General features: G+C 43.0%; 1 protein-coding gene across 1 annotated transcript in view; it reads left to right on the forward strand.

The window, feature by feature from the left end:
- Window positions 1-17,803, forward strand: part of Rtf1 (RTF1 homolog, Paf1/RNA polymerase II complex component) — a 63,910-nt gene that overhangs the window by 13,230 nt on the left and 32,877 nt on the right. Inside the window, exons 2-3 of the mRNA XM_052723745.1 lie at window positions 2,720-2,830; window positions 15,301-15,448. Coding sequence (XP_052579705.1) covers window positions 2,720-2,830; window positions 15,301-15,448 — 259 coding nt within the window. The remainder of the gene's footprint in view (window positions 1-2,719; window positions 2,831-15,300; window positions 15,449-17,803) is intronic.

Here is a 17,803-nt window from a genome sequence, read left to right on the forward strand (position 1 = left end):
GGCACCCATTTGGCCTGCATACATACATGCAGGCAAAACACACACACACACACACACACACACACACACACACACACACACACACACACATAATGTAAATCTAAAATCTTTTTAAAAAAGGAGAGACTACTGTTACATGTTGCAACATGGATGAATGTCAGATGTGTAATGCTAAATGAAAGAAGCCATATTCATGCCAGTGAAATGACTGGGCAGTTAAAGATACTTGCTGCCAAGCCTGATAACCTGAATTTGACCCCCAGGACCCAAATGGTGAAAGGAGAGAGCAGATACTCTGACGGCCACATATGTGCACCCACAAAAAAAATAATAATTAAAAATAAATTTACAATGAAAAGTAAGAAGCCACACTCAAAAGAGGCTGTAGACCATGTGATTCTGTTCTTGTAACAGTCTCTAAATGGGCAAACCTGTAGGGATGGAAAACATGACCATGGTTGCTGGGAAAGGAGGAAGAAATTTGGAGGGATGCTGCCGTTCTGTATCTTGATTTTGGTAGTGTTAAACTTACGTATTTGCTAATTTCTTTTTTTTTTCCTTCGGTTTTTCGAGACAGGGTTTCTCTGTGTAGTTTTGCGCCTTTCCTGGAACTTACTTGGTAGTCCAGGCTGGCCTCGAACTCACAGAGATCTGCCTGGCTCAGCCTTCCGAGTGCTGGGATTAAAGGCGTGCGCCACTACTGCCCGGCCAGTATTTGCTAATTTCTTAGCGCCATCTATTTGAATGATAACTTGGGGCATGTGTGGTATGTGTGCATTTTTTGTTGTTGTTGTTTGTTTGTTTGTTTGTTTGTTTTTTAAAGACAGGGTTTCTCTGTGTAACCCTAACCACCCTGGAACTTACTTTGTAGACCAGATTGGCCTGGATCTCATAGAGATCTGCCTGCCTCTGCCTCCTGAGTGCTGGGACTAAAGGTGTGCATCACCACACCCAGCTATTATTTTTAAACCATTAAGCATAAATATCATCATAGTAGACTGTGCATTTGGTCTATAGGAGTTACTTCTGGTCAAAAGAGGGATGTCCTTGTGACTTGTAGCCTTTTCAGAATATGGTATAATCATTCTCCAGCGACATAAGAAGAGTGACAGACATCTCATGACTGCTTCTGAAGAAGCAGCATGTCAGCTGTTAATCTCAGGAGGTCATTTTCTCATCCTGGCAAGGAAGGACAGTGCTCCTAAAATAGAAGGGGACGGGCAGAGGGAAGCAAGCTTTGTACCAGTCTTCTGCTCTGCAGTCCGCCCTGCACTCCACTTCTCGGGCATGGCACAGCACTCGTCAAGGATCTACTGCCAGTATCGATTAACTGCACTTTCTTTGGCACAGTAGGAAGAGGTTTCGACTAGTAAATTATGACTGCATTAGGAGCCAGGATTCTACTGCCAGGTTCGAGTCCTGTACTCTCATGTACTAACTGTTACTAAGTATATTATACAGCTTAGAAACGTTGTTTAACCTCTTCTGCTCCACATGCTGCTTTTAAAAATGTATATGTAAGTGCTAGAGAGGTGGCTTAGTAGTTGAGAGCACTGGCTGCTCTACCAGAGGTCCTGGGTGCAGTTTCTATCACCTGCATGGTAGCTTACAACTCTCTGTAACTCCTGTTCCAGTGGATCCAACACCCTCACACAGACAGACATGCATGCAGGGAAAACATCAATGCACATAAAATAAAAATAGATTTTAAAAAAATGTGTGTGTAAAATTGTGTGTATGTATGATGTACGTGGGTGTGTGATGTGAGTGTATGGGCTGACCTGTGCAGAAGCCAGAGGACAGCTTCTTGGAGTCTGTTCTTTCCTTCCACTTTAGTGCGAGTTCTGAGGACCAAACTGAGGTCATCAGACTTTTGAAGCAAGCACTGAGCCATCTCACCAGCCCTCCAGGTGCTTCTCTCTCTCTAAATAATTTGATAATGCATGTTGAGGGTTGTTGTGAAGAGCAAGTGTCAGATGCTGAGCAAAGTGCCTGGCATCGAGTAAGAACAGTCTTCATCGTCAGCGGGTATTGTTACTGCCTAGAGTGGAGCGGGTGACCCTTTGCCATGTTTTTGAATAAGCGGACAGAGAATGTGGGAGAAGTAATGGGAAACCATGTGACAGTGGACAGCCACCACCACCACTTGTATTTAAACCACCAGGACAGGGTAGAGATAGTGAACGAAGTGTTGGGATTGTCATATTAGAATTCTGGCCATCACATTTACTTCTTATTGTGTGACCCTGGATAGGAGATACCTCCTTTTTTTCTGACTTATATTTTCAAAATATAAAATGATCTCAGAAACTTATAGTTGGTAAGCTTATTAGATAGAATAGCCACAAATGCTAAATTTACCATGATCTACAATAAAAGATCCTTGGAGTATTGACTGTCTGCCCTTTGAAACACGAAGCAGATAACCTTTGCAAACATAGCTCTGACTATTCAGTATCGTTGTCAGTACTCGGCCGTGTAGAGAGGACTCTGAAAGTCTGAAGTAGCTGCAGTTCCATTTCCTGTTTGTTTCATTCCCTCAAGAGAGGGCAGATGGTGAAGCTTTGCTTTTGCACCATGAATACTGGTCTTCTGTCTGTGTCTGCTCATATGCCCAGTGCTCATGGGTGTGTACTCAGTTGAAAGCATAGGCATGAAGTGATCAAGGCGGGCACTTTTCTATCAAGCACAACTGATGTGACTGTTTCTGCCCTATTAGGAGCTCTTGTCCCTGGCAAAGCGGAAGCGCAGTGACTCTGAGGAGAAGGAGCCTCCTGTGAGTCAGCCTGCAGCCTCGTCAGACTCAGAGACGTCGGACAGTGACGATGAGGTGGGTGTGGAGGAGCTAGGCCTGTGTGATTGGCAAGCATTCGATGAAGATTCCTGACTTGATGATGCCTGATAACCTTGCTTCCTTAAACTAAGACCTATATAACCCAAGACCTACAAGAACTTAGTAGGGAAAATAAATTGTATGAGCAAAGCTTTGAATTATACGCCTTATATGGTGGCCATTTTGTATTGTGGAAGGCCCAAACTTAAGTTACCTTTTTAAAAAAGTCATCTTTTAAATACCACTTTTATGTTAGAAAACAAATTCTAAGTCAGGCATGTGGCACATGCCTATAATCTCAGCATTCAGAAAGCTGAAGTAGTAGGATCAAGAGTTCAAGGCCAGCTTGGGTTATACCGGTCTCAGGAGAAAGGTAATACAGAAAAAACGTAGATGCCATATTTATTTTATTGATCAATACTGTGAGACACAAAGCTTTCTTTGGGAAGATTGATTACAAATCAAACAGCTGTTCATTGTCTAAACCAGGGCAGTTTTCTCAAGTGTCCAATGACAGAAGCAAAGCCCTGAGAGACCCAGACCATGGGTGGAAGATGGGCAGGGTAGGTTTCTCATTTGACTTAAAGAACTTTTCACCTTAGTTATTTCCTGGAGAGAGACATTGCCTTCTGTTCAATCTCTTGTTCTACAGTCTAGGAGAATACTTTCAACAGATTTAAAAATGTTTATTTAATAAAATGATGTTTAATTAACATCTGAACAGTATTTACCAATTCCTATTGTATGTAAATTGAGAATGTTTGCATTCTGATTGATTGTAGTAATATTCTTTTAGTCTTAAATAATTCAGTAAACCTCAACTTGCTTCTCACAGTAAGAGGTAGTAAATGTTTATTCTTTTTCCAGTGTAGGGACTGTAATTTGCCTCAACAAAATTACATGATCTATTAAAAAATTTGTGAGGCCTATGAACTAATTTGATTTTGAGCTTTGTTTTTTTTTTAAATGCATAAACAGTACAGTTAGTATTTGTTTTGAGATGAGGTCTCCCTCTGTAGCCTTGATTGGCCAGGAACTCACTTTGTAGCTGTGGCTGGCCTTAAACTCCTAAGCCTCCTATCTCTACCTCCTAAATGTTTTGGGTTAGAGGCTTGTACCACCACACACACCCCCCCTTATCCTTCCTGACTGCTTCTACTGGAAAGGTAGAGTATGTTAGCTCCACAGCAGTAGAGCTCACAGCTGTGTTAGAATAGGTCCAATGTCCTGGGTTGCCTTTGTTCTAACTACGTAAGTATTCTTTACCTTAGCCAAGCATCTTGAATTTGAAACTAGCTAGGACTGTATATCAAGATCCTGTCTCGAAGAAGAAACACCCAAACAAAAAAACCAAGCCATCGCTCTACCTCCTGCCACTCCTCAGGGTTAGTTGACTTCAGGGAGGAAAAGCTTTCTTGTTAGGTTGTGCCCTGTCTCCCGTGGAAAGGAATTTGGAGTAGCTCTAAGGCTATTCTTTTCAAGGTTTATTTTTTAATTGTGTATCTATATATGGGTATGTGCAAGAGAGTGCAAGTGCCTGAAGGGTCCAGAAGAGGGCATTAGATCCCCTTAAGCTGGAGTTACAGGTAGTTATGAACTGCCTGATGTGGGTGCTAGGAATGAGCACCAGCACTCTGTAAGAGAAGCAAAGCGTTCTTAACCAGTTAGCCATCTCTCCAGCACCCTGTACAAAGTTAACTCCTGCTGCTGCCTGCAGGCCCACAAGCCCATTGTAGCCCCGTCTGACAGGGAATAGCACCTCCTGTGTGAGCTGAACGATCTTTTCATCTAGCCTAGTACAGAGTACTTCAGAGTTAGAGCAAATGTTTTACTACTTTGGACAGTTGGAAGGTAACATAGAGGGTTTTGTTTTCCCATTTTTCATTCTACTACTCTGGCGCTAGAGGACTCAGTGGTAGTGCCATGATCCAGAACTAGGTTGCTGTAGATTTTTTAGGTTGGTTAGGGGATTCCTGAGGAATCCATGAAATAGGAGATTTGTGATAGGGGCTTATTGTCTTTTTTTCTGCCATAGTGAATATCCATCCATGCATATGCCTGGGGGGAAAACAGTACTGTGTTTGTTTTATTATTTCTGCTTTGATTTTTACATCTTTGCTACTTACAAATCAGCCTTTTAAAATTTTTTGGTTGTTGAAGTGGCCATCCTCAGTCAGCTGGAACATACATGTACCAGAAGCTTTGCTGAAATTCTTTCAGATATACTCCTTTGTCTTTATGTTTCTTTGTTCATTGGTCTGAGACAGGGTCTCAGTATGCAGCATCCTTCTGCCTCCATCTCCCAAGTGCTGGGATTGTAAGTGTGAGCCACTGTACCTGGTTGCTGTTGTCCTTAGTCATGAATGTACACTGATATTTTTTGGTCCCCTTAGGTTTTCTAGGACAGAAAATTAATGAGAACAGTTAATTTTTTTTTTTTTTTTTTTTTTGGTTTTTCGAGACAGGGTTTCTCTGTGTAGCTTTGCGCCTTTCCTGGGACTCACTTGGTAGCCCAGACTGGCCTCGAACTCACAGAGATCCGCCTGGCTCTGCCTCCCGAGTGCTGGGATGAAAGGTGTGCGCCACCACCGCCTGGCAAGAACAGTTAATTTTAACCTTTTAAATTTTTATTCACTCTTCTATGTGCGAGTGAGTGGTAGCGTATGGGTGTGGGCACCCTTACCATGATGCACATGTAGAGGTCAGTCAGAGGACAGCTTACAGGAGGAGTCGGTTCTTTATTTCCTCCATGTGGGTTTCAGGAATTGAACTCGGGTCATCAGGCTTGGTAGCATGTGCCTTTACTCACTGAACTGCAAACCAGGAACAGCTCATTTAGAAGGTGAGTGGGAGCCAGCACGGGGGCACAACCCTGATCGGGCACTTGGGAGGTGGAGGCAACATGATCAGTTCAGGACATTTTTATCTACAGATCAAGTTCAAGGCCTGTCTAGCTACATGAGACCCTGTCTTGCAGGGGCCAGGTGGAGGAGTTAATGAGTAGTTTGTCACAAGGAGAAAAGCTCTCTGATTTTAGAGCAAGATAATAGCTACTTAATCAATATAGGGGGCAGGGGGATTGGAGAAAACTCCATGAAAGTTTCCCATTTAGAAGAATATATATACACTAGACAGTAAGTGTAAGATCCAACAAGTGAGGGAATAAGTGGATATTTTATGTGTAGTATTTTTTAAAGGGGAAACCTTAGGTTTAGTAAATATACTGATGTGTTATTTGGGGTAAATGATTCTTGTGACACACATAAAAATAAGCAAGGCTCTTTCTGTTTCATATGGACCAAGCCTCAGAAACTGGAAAGACTTCAGTGGCTGAAGGTCATAATGCTGGGCTGAGGGTGTAGCTCACAGAGTGCATGCTTGCCATGCTTGAGGTCCTGGCCCAGTGCTTAATAGCACTTGCTAAAGCTGGGTGGTGATGGTGCACACCTTTAATCTCAGCACTGGGAAGGGGAGTGAAAGGCAGGTGGATCTCTGTGAGTTCAAGGCCAGCCTGGTCTACAGAGTGAGTTTCAGGACAGCCAAAGCTACACAGAGAAACCTTATGGGGACAGGGGGATACACTTGCTGCCCTTGCAGAGGATCTGGGTTTGGTTCCCAGCACCCACATGTCAGTTTGCTTACGTCCCTAACTCCAGTTCTAGGAGATTTTTGATGCTCTTTCCTGGCATCCATGGGTACCAGACATTCACGTGGTACACATACATACACGCAGGAAAAATACTAATACACCTAAAATAAAAATAAATAAATCTTAAAAATATAACAAAATCAAAAGTTCATGAATTCTATGTGAGACACATTCCGAATCCTTTTTTAGAAACAACTACCAGCTAGATAAGAAGGAAATGTGAATTCTTCCTTGTCCTCAGTAAAGTTCTTTGAATGCCTGGAAAAAAAAATCTTTTTTTTTTTTTTGGTTCAGAACTGAATATTAGCTACATTTAAACAAAGTAAAGAAATAGCAGAAATTTCTGCCTGAACAATAATTATTAATGTTTGACTTGTAAATTGTTATTAATTAGTTGTTGAAGCAGGGTCTCATATAGTTCAGGCTGGCCTCAAACTTGGTATGTGGCAGAGAATGACTTTGAACTTGTGATCCTTCTCCTTCCACCTCCAGGTGCTGGGATTACCGGCATTTGGACATCATAGAGAGGGTTACTGTTTTGAAGGTGTCTTGTCTCCAGCATTTTGGAGAAGTCAGCGTTTGGCCCCGCTCTGCAGCTCAGCGTCTGCCACCGCTGTATCTTCTCTCCCAGAACTTGCAGCGGTCTTGCGGAGTGGTGTTTGTGTCCATACCCCCTCTTCGGACCCACCTCTTCTTGCTATTTATCTGTTTCACCCCCCTCAAGCTCCTGCCTTCTCTTTCCTTTCTCTTAACCAACCTGGTTTTTCAAGCTCTTTACTTGGACCTAGTTTACCACTTCTTACACTCTGTAATCTCTGGGTGTCTCTAATACATGTATTAGTAGAAGAAAATGAACAGGACAAGGTGTATGGTGCATACACAGAATCCCAGCATTCAGGATGCTAAGGCAGGAGGGTCAAGAGTTCAAGGCCAGATTGGGATGCATAGAGAGAGCCTATCTCAACTACAAAAGAGTAGAATGCTTTGAAAAAGATACAATACCCCCGCTCCCGGAGCTGAGGACCGAACCCAGGGCCTTGTGCTTGCTAGGCAAGCGCTCTACCACTGAGCTAAATCCCCAACCCCGAGATACAACTTTTAATTTTAATAAAAATGGCTGAGAGCATTTTGTTCTTGTTTTACCATATAGATAATAATTAGTATATGTGTCCAATAAAGACCTTCATTGCTTCCTGCCAAACAGTTTTAATTATATTTTTTATGGCTCTGTATCACTTCTGTTCCACTTGTGGTTTTGTCTCTATAACTAGACTATAATTTTTTCTGATTTAGTGCAAGGATTCTTTATGCTTTTAGTAAGTTATGTGATTACCAGATTATAAAATACAATAGTACCTTTTGTACATTGATTAATTATACAATAGAAATAAGAGAAAGCTAAGCTAGTCTTCATGTTCTCTTAAAGATTTATGATGTTTATCTGTTTGTTTGTTTAGTGTGTGTGTACACATGCCACAGCATACATTATGGAAGTCATAGGACAGCTTCCATTCACCATGTGGGCTCTAGGGGTCAAACTCAAGTTTGTCAGGTGAGCAACAAACACCTGTAGCCTGAGCCATTGCACTCGCCTCCTTTGTTGTTGGGTATGAGCTGACTCCTTTCTGTCTTTACGGGGCAGGCAGCTGCAGGAGTCCGGCTAGCTCAAATCCCACTCTCAGGATCTGTACCAGTGAATATAGAAGCCTCTGACAATTGCTTTGACTTCAGCACGAGAAAGGAGGGAAAGGGGCTGGAGAGATGGCTCGTGGTTAAGAGCACTGCCTGCTCTTCCAGAGGTCCTGAGTTTAGTTCCCAGCAACCACATGGTGACTCACAACCATCTCTAGCCCTCTTCTGGCATAAAGGTGTACATGCGGATAGAGCACTCATACATAAAATAAATAAGTCTTTAAAAAAAAAAATCTCGCCGGGCGGTGGTGGCGCACACCTTTCATCCCAGCACTCGGGAGGCAGAGCCAGGCGGATCTCTGTGAGTTCGAGGCCAGCCTGGGCTACCAAGTGAGTCCCAGGAAAGGCGCAAAGCTACACAGAGAAACCCTGTCTCGAAAAACCAAAAAAAAAAAAAAAAAAAAAAAAAAAAACTTAAAAAAATAATAAAATAAAAAAATCTCAAAAAAGAAGAACATTTTTTTAAAAAAGGAGGGAAGGAGAGAGAAAAACAGCTTCAGTGGAAGTTCTGATTTTCTTTTTCCAACATAAAATAGTGTATTTCATTTATGTAGAACAGGGATTTTGTCTTGTTTTGTTTTGGAGACAGGGTCTCTCTGACTGTGTCCTTGAACTTGCTGTGTAGCCCAGGCTGGCCTCAAATTCACAGAAGCCTGTCTGCCTCTGCCTCCTGAGTGCTGGGATTAGATTCACAGAAGCCTGTCTGCCTCTGCCTCCTGAGGGCTGGGATTAAATTCACAGAAGCCTGTCTGCCTCTGCCTCCTGAGTGCTGGGATTAGATTCACAGAAGCCTGTCTGCCTCTGCCTCCCGAGGGCTGGGATTAAATTCACAGAAGCCTGTCTGCCTCTGCCTCCCGAGGGCTGGGATTAAATTCACAGAAGCCTGTCTGCCTCTGCCTCCCGAGGGCTGGGATTAAATTTACAGACGCCTGTCTGCCTCTGCCTCCCGAGGGTTGGGATTAGATTCACAGAAGCCCGTCTGCCTCTGCCTCCTGAGTGCTGGGATTAAATTCACAGAAGCCTGTCTGCCTCTGCCTCCCGAGGGCTGGGATTAAATTCACAGAAGCCTGTTTGCCTCTGCCTCCCGAGGGCTGGGATTAAATTCACAGAAGCCTGTCTGCCTCTGCCTCCCGAGGGCTGGGATTAAATTCACAGAAGCCTGTCTGCCTCTGCCTCCCGAGTGCTGGGATTAAATTCAGGCACTACCACTCTCTGCTGCTGCTGTTGTTGTTGTTTTGTTTGTTTGTTTGTTTTTTGAGCCAGGTTCTAATATGTCCGTGGTTGACTTCAAACTCACTCTGTAGCCAGAGATGAACTTAAACTTTTTTTTTATGATGTATTTATTTTTATTTTATTTGCATTGGTGTTTTGCTGCATGTACATAGACTGTGTGAGGGTGTCAGATCATGGAGTTACAGGCAGTTGTGAGCTGCCATGTGGGTGCTGGGACTTGAATCCAGGTCCTCTGGAAGAGCAGTCAATGCTCTTAACCAGTGAGCCATCTCTCCAGGCCCGAACTTAAACTTTTAAAAAAATGGTGTGTGTGTGTGTGTGTGTGTGTGTGTGTGTGTGTTATGCATGTGAGTGCAGTACTGGTAGAAGCTAGAGACATTGGAACTGGACTTAACAGAGAACAGTGGACCACCTGATGCGAGTCGAGTGTCAGAGCAGTGTGTACAGGGTTTCTGTATAGCCTTGGCTGTCCTGGAACTCGCTCTATAGTCCAGGCTGGCCTTGAACTCAGACATCCACCTGTCCCTGCCTCCTGAGTGCTGGGATTCAAGGCATGCACCATCACCATCCGGCTAGTGTGTACTCTTAACGGATGAGCCATCTCTCCAGTCTGAGTTGAACCTCTGATCTTCATGTCTCCAGTTAGGATCTGCTGGAGATCAAAACTAGGGCTCCCTGTGTGCTAAGTTGGCACTCTGCCCACTGAGCTCTACACACAGCTAGAACATGGTTTATAATGAGATTGAAACCACCTTTCTTATTCTGTCTCCTTTTAGTCTCATGTTACGCATAGTAAGCAGTCAAATCAATGTGTTATTTGTATTTTACAGATAAGAAAACAGTCTCAGGTTAAAGGCTTAGCTCTTTTCCAGTTCTTTTGACCCAATTCCAGCACTGTTTGTTACTAGCCTAGCTATTATTCTTGAACACTATTTACTTGAAATGTTTTTGTTTCACATAAAAAATTCAATTCAGAACCAGCATGGAAACCCATGCCTATAATCTCTGTTCTGGGAGATGAGGCAGAGGACCAGACATTCAAGCTCATTCTTGGCTATATAGTGAATTTGAGGCCAGTCTGGGCTACGTGAGTCCCTGGCTCAAGGGGACAAATAAAAAAACATTTAGCTCAAAGAGCCAGAATGGTTTCTTCTCTGGGTCCCAAGACCTGGGCATGTAGGTATTGCTGCCTCTTAGAGATGCTGTCTGAAGTCTTGAAGTGTCTTTGTTCTCCTGCCTCCAGAATATTCACAGTGTTCAGTATCTCGAGGCTAGCCAAGTCTGAAGCAACCACTTCCATCCTGTGTTCCATCCCATCCTTGGACTGTTTGGAAGGAAACTGGTCCCAGGCTGCTTGTAACATCCACACACCCTCAGGATGATATGGGGTGGTATAGTACACAACTTCTGATTTGTTATCTAACTGCTGCCCATTAAGCTGCTACCTCAGTGAGAGTCAGGCTGTAGTCTGTTTTATTAAATAAGAAATGTCTTCCCATGCTGGACGATGGTGGCGCATACCTTTAGTCCCAGCACTCGGGAGGCAGAGGTAGGTGGATCTCTGTGAGTTTGAGGCCAGCCTGGGCTACAGAGTGAGTTCCAGGAAAGGCACAAAGCTACACAGAGAGACCCTGTCTCGAAAAACGCCCCCCCCAAAAAAAAAAAGGAAAAAAAAAAAAAAAAGGAATGTCTTCCCTCTAGCCTTTAGTTTGGGCTTTCTTGGCTATGTAATTATATAGTCACTTGCCTGGTGTTATGTGAGGCTTACATACAGTTTGCTTAGAGAGCAGCAGGATGTCAGTATGTATGAGAGTCCTGACTGACAGACCAATCCTGCTCCTTTCCCTGGTAGTTTATGGGTAGCTCTCACTGGGGGATGTTCTGGCCTCTGTACTCAAGAGTTCAGATGCAGACCAGGGAAGGGCTTTACACTGTCATAAGGTTGCATTTACTCTTCAGTTCCTCTGACCCTTTTAATCTTTAGGGAAAAAAGTAAACAAAACACTGAAGTTCAGAAATCATGCCTTCTCAGATATCTCTTTTGTGACTGCTAGTATCTAGAATAACAAATACAGAGAGCCATCCTGATGAAACACCCAGTTCATATAAAGTCTCATAATGCTGAGAGGGTCTTAGAGATCATTTGGACTCTTGAAAGTTATCAACAGAGCTTCCCTTCACTACTGCCTCAATCCCCAAAACAAATCCTCAAGGAAGAAAACATCAGAACATCAATTCTGTCCTGTTTCTTTCTTTCTTTCTTTCTTTCTTTCTTTCTTTCTTTCTTTCTTTCTTTCTTTCTTTCTTTCTTTCTTTCTTTTTTGTTGTTGTTGTTTTGGTTTTTTGTGACAGTGTTTCTCTGTGTAGTTTTGGTGCCTGTCCTGGATCTCGCTCTGTAGACCAGGCTGGCCTCGAACTCACAGAAATCCACCTGGCTCTGCCTCCCGAGTGCTGGGATTAGAGGCGTGTGCCTCTGCTGCCTGGCTAATTTTGTTCTGTTTCTCCTTCACTCCATTTACTGTGGAACACTGTCAATAACCTCCGTCTCAGTCAGGGTTTTGAAGGGATAGGTGAGCAGTCTCTAGTTCAGTGGCCAAAGTCTTGACTATCTTCATTTATACTTTATTAGAGTCTGTATTTTAGGAGTATAAGTATTGCACAAATATTTAACTATATGTGCTTAGGGCAAAAAAAATGTAGGAGTATCTGATTTATAGATTTTAATGTAAAATATTACAAATGTGATCTACAGGGGTTAAAAAAATCTTCGATTATTGGAACCCTTTGAGTCCTCCCAAAAGTTGTCAAATTTTAAGTCTTTATTTTTGGGTGTAGAAATACAGGTGATTCTTCCCACTCTGGTGCTAGAAACTGATCAAAGGGCATTGCATGTGACAGTCTGTGTCCTACCACTGAGTACCCCTTCAGCCAAAAATCTGCTTCTTAAAAGAGTTTTTATGAATTTTGTATGTGCATTCATGTGGGCACGCATAAGTCATAGCATGCAGAGAGGTCTGAGGACAACTTTCAGAAGTTGGTTCTCTCCTCATCCTGTAGGTTCTTGAGATTGAACTCAGGTTGTCAAGCCTGGCAGCAAGTGCCCTTACTGAACCATTTCGCTGGCCTCAGAAGTGTATTTTTAGGTGTCATATTTTAGTTCCCCTAAAGGGTCACATATTGCATTATTGCTTGTTTTCCTTTGGTGTCATAGATCTCACTGAGTCAACCTCATGAGGGGAGCAGCTTTGTCATCTTTTGGAAATTGTTGGAAGAAAAACAACCAACGTTCTTTTCACATTCAAGTTTAGCCTCTTTTTAAATCAACATTTAAATTTCTTCTGTTTTTTACCCTTGTTTTTGTCCTCCGCATAAACTGGTGAGCATCATATGCAACAGATGAGAGGCAGCTCCTGGGCTCAGGCTCAGACAGAGAAAGAGCGGAAGGATGAGGAAGCCAGGTGACTTCATAGTTCTTTCCCGCTTGGGTTTCACATTTAGGTAGTTTTTCCTCCAGTCAACCACCTCCCCTGGGAGTCCAGAGTTTGGCTCTGTTGCACATTAGAAACCCACATCTGGAGGCAAAAATAGACCTAGCTAATCTGACTCATGTGACCCTGGTAGCTCAGTCTTTTGCTCTGAACCATCTCCTATTTCTGTTGAGGAGTCCAGAGTGCCAGACACTGTTTGGAAAAGGTGGATTGAGGCCATTTTCCTAACTGAGACATAAATGAAAGTACTATATGTATGTTTGTGCCATTTCTTGTCACAAGAACCATTGGAACAATATACAGTATGGATTGAGGCCATTTTCCTAACTGAGACATAATGAAAGTACTATATGTATGTTTGTGCCATTTCTTGTCACAAGAACCATTGGAACAATATACATTATTGACTCAATACTGTCTGCATAGAAAATGGATGAATTTTTAGCTCAGCTAACTTAAAAAAAATTGAACATTGTAGACTGTTTTGAATTCTTTTAAACTGACTTAATTTTCTTAGACATTTAAAACTAGAAATTCCTGAAACTTCAGATTTAAGATAAAATTACAATTTCTTTCTAGGTGGTGATCTAGGTATTGAAATGTAATGGTTTAGAAAGTAAATTCACCTATACAAGTCACTATTCACTCACATAATATTTTATTTCAGAATATACAGTTTTATATTATACCTGTAATACCAACACTCAGGAGGATTGCCAGTTTGAGTTCAACTGTGCTATGTAGGAAGACTTAGTCTCCAAAAACAAAACAAAGCGTCTTCAACAATACTTTATCCAGGTGAAGTAAGAGTGTGTGTCTTAAAAGGGTATAGCTTCTGTGGGCTGCCTCCCCAGAATTACCAAAACAAGAATAAACACCCCCCAGCTTACGAACTGATCCTCATGAGCCATGGTTCTCTTCCTGTTAGGGTAGGAGCAGACATGCTGGGCTTTCCTTAAGTAGTAGATGTAGAAATTTTAGTTTACAAAATTGAACAGTCTGTGGTGATGAAAGGGTCTCCATATTTAGTGCACATTCCTCAAGTGCTTTTCCCTAAAGTCATTCTGGAGTAGCAGCTTAAAATGTCAAAAGACTTTGGGCTACAAGTACAAACGTGTGCTACCTGTTGTTTTAATGACCCAAATTGCAGGTTCTTTAAGTTTAGAAGTCCAGGATCTCATGGACTTTTTTTTAATGATCTAATGAAACATTGTTACAGTGTAATCCAGATTACCCCCCCTTTTTTTTTTAATGTGTATGGGTGTTTTGTTTGCATATATGTCTGTGCAACATATATGTATGCCTGGTGCCATGGAGGTCAGAAAAGGGTATTGGATTCCCTGGAATTGGAGTTAACAGATGACTGAGCTACCATGTGGGTGCTGGGAACTGAACCTAGGTCCCCTAAAAGAGCAGCCAGTGAGTGCTCTTACCTTCTGAGTCGTCTCTTCACCCCACCACCCCCGTCTTTATAACATTGCAGGTGGTAAAGTGCCTACCATGCAGGCATGAGGACAGGAGTTCAGATCCCCAGCTCCCACATGGAAACTGGGTGTCATAGTGCTGCATAACCCTACCGATGCGGGCACTGAAGACAGGTGGATCCTTGGAGCTCACTCTCAGCCAGTCTGGCCTATCGGTGAGCTCCAGACTCAGTGAGAGACCCTGTCTCAATCACTGAAGTGGAGAGCAGTAAGGGAAAGATACTTGACATTGACCTCTAGCTTGTACATGCACAAGCATCATGTGCATTCACATCCACATGTACATGTACACTACCCACCGGAAAGTAAATATCACAGGAGGAGACATTGTTACCACAATGTATTTTGTGAGTTCTCTCACTGTTCCAAATCTAGTTCTGCACTTCAAAGCAGTATGACTCAGTGCCCGTCTGACTGAATCAGATCCTCTGCAATCACAGTACGTGCCCTCAACTGTTGAGCTGGCTCTTACAGCCTCACACAGCCCAGATTTGTAATGAGATTCCTACTCAGACCCAACAGTCTGACTTGACTTACTGCTTCCTTGGAGTTGCCAGAAAGTTCTTCCTGTGCTTTTTGTATTTTTTTTCCTGCCGGAAGTTCCCTGCCTTCCTGAGACCCACCTGAGTGCTCAGCCGTGCTGTGAGTGCTCAGCTGTCCTGCGTACTCTAACCCAGCATGCCAGCCCTCAGCAACTACGCCATCTGAACCACAGAAAACAGGAAAAATTGTTTTCTCTCAGTTTTGTGTGTGTTTTTAAAAACACAGTCTCACTATGCAGCGCCCCCCCCCCCCCCCAAGGCTAGCTTCAAACTCAGAATCCTCCTGCCTCCCCTTCAAGAGTACTGGTATTATAAGCATGTATCACCTCATTAAAGTGCCTAGTCCTGTTTCAATTTTCCTTTTTTCCCCTCCTTATAGTGGACATTTGGGAGCAATAAAAATAAGAAGAAAGGAAAAGCCAGAAAAATAGAGAAGAAAGGAACCATGAAGAAGCAAGCCAACAAAACTGCCTCCTCAGGCAGTTCAGACAAAGACAGTTCAGCTGAGAGCTCAGCTCCTGAGGAAGGTGAGCTCAGCACCCAGCCCAGGAGGAGGCTGTGAGGATGGGCGGAGGAGCCTGGGTGACAGCTGGGCCTCTGCTGTTAGAGCTGGGGACTCTTGTAGTTTTCCGTGACCATGGGTCTGTGATACCTGAGGGCTGGTGAGGCTGCTGCAGTCTGACCATAGCTCCCCTGCATTGGTCTCCTCAGTCTTAGGACCTTCTTTTCCTTTTTCTGGGTAATTCATGGTCTGACTGAGAAGGGGAATCTTTGAAACAGATAGCAAATCCCTTAGAAAATACTCTTCCATGAAGACAGTTTAGAAATTTGTCAAGACTACTTTGACAGCTGAACTTGTTCCAGGACTAGAATGGTAAACTTTATATTTTCTTGCCCCCACTCCCCCTCCAAAAAAATGGCCTAACCTGGTTTTAAGCCCATGTCTATGAATGCAAATTGAATCAAGCAAATTCTGGTATAACTGATAATTTAATATCCATTAGTAATATATGTTATCTTTTTTGTTTTATTGTTGTTTTTGGTTTTTTTTGCCATTCAGGTCAAACTGGCCTTGTACTTTCTATGTAGTTCAGGTTAGCCTTGTACTCTCTGGGTAGTCCAGGTCAGCCTTGAACTGGTGATTCTCCTGTCTCAAACTTCTGAGTCTGAGAGAAGTAAAGTAAAAAAGAATGGAGAATTATTAAAATCCACTGGATGGGTTTGAATTTGTGAGGAACAAGATGTTTATGCTGTCTAAAGCATTGCCTAGTACATACTAGCCCTTGTCCAGGGAAATCTGCGACTCGTGTCCAACCAACTAATAACCCAAGTTAGCACTGTCGCAGACAGGTGGTAGGTCCTCCTGCTGTGATGCTACAAGGGGAGGGAGAGTAGAGTTGCCTAGGGGACAGAAAAACTACAGCAGCACTAGGCCTAGCATAGGAGGAAGAGGGGTGAAGGTGACCTTTCTTAAAGGGGTTGGACTGTAGCTGGTGGGGGGGCAGCCCACTTGTCTATCATGCTCAAAGTCCTGAGTTTGGTCCCCAGCACTCTGGAGGTGGAACAGCAAAGGACATCAATCACTTTTGGAATATGCTTACCAAGTTCAAGTTCATAGCCTAAATTCTTTCTTGACAGAACAAACTCATTGAAACCAAGTTGCTACTAATTAAACCAACTGTTGCTATTTAAACATAAATGAAATACAACTCATATTTAAAATTTGGTTTCTCAGTTGCACTACTCACATTCAGTTGTCTGTCAGCTACTCATGGCAGTTACCATTCAAATGACTTACTAATTTATGAAGACTACAGGCTGAGATGGAGAGATGGCTCAGTGGTTAAGAGCATGTACACTCTTCCAGAAGACCCGAGGTCCTGTCACAGTAAGCCATAAGCACCTGTGACTCCAGCTCGACGAAGATTTGATCCTCTGGCCTCTGAAGGCACTGCACTCATGCACAGACCCACACACATAACATATATACATACATATAATTAAAAATATAAATAAAAATGGGGCTGGTCGTTATACAGAGAAACCCTGTCTCAAAAAAATAAAAATAAAAATTAAGTACAACAAAACAGAGGGAAAGAAAAAAGTAGGGCTGGAAAGATAGTTCAGCAGTTGGGAGCAGTGACTGCTCTGCCAGAGGACTGGGTTCACTTCCCAGCACCTACATGGCAGCTCACAACTGTCTGTAACTCCAAGATCTCACACAGACATGCATAACGACAAAACACCAATGCACATAAAGTAAAAATAAAAATTTATTAAAATAATAATTTTTAAAAAAAGAATGCAGGTGTATTCACTCATGGGTATAAAGACTGAGATGCCCAAGACAGGGTGTTCCCCCTTTCATATGACTTTTTTACTGGTGCAGACTCTACGGAGGCAGGCAAGATATGGTACACACTCCCAATTTTAACACTTGTGGGGCAGAGGCAGGACGGCCTAGTCTGCATAGAGTCCAGACCAGCAGGGCCGCGCAGTGAGGTTGGGGTTAACTTCCCTGATGCTGTAATAAAATAAGGGAGTGCCGGGTGGTGGTGGCGCACGCCTTTAATCCCAGCACTCGGGAGGCAGAGGCAGGTGGATCTCTGTGAGTTCGAGGCCAGCCTGGGCTACAGAGTGAGTTCCAGGAAAGGCTCCAAAGCTACACAGAGAAACCCTGTCTCGAAAAACCAAAAAAAAAAAAAATAATAATAATAATAATAATAAAATAAGGGAGAAAGGGCTTATTCTGGCTTATAAATTTTGGGAAATAGCCCATTATGGCAGGAAAGGCATGGTGGCAGGAGCCTGAGGTAGCTGGTCACATTACATCTGCCATCAGGAAGCAGAGAGATGAATGCTGGCACACAGCTCCCTTTCTT

Source organism: Peromyscus californicus, unplaced genomic scaffold (genome assembly GCF_007827085.1).
Source record: "Peromyscus californicus insignis strain IS unplaced genomic scaffold, ASM782708v3 Scaffold_7__1_contigs__length_154581171, whole genome shotgun sequence".
Taxonomy (NCBI): domain Eukaryota; kingdom Metazoa; phylum Chordata; class Mammalia; order Rodentia; family Cricetidae; genus Peromyscus; species Peromyscus californicus.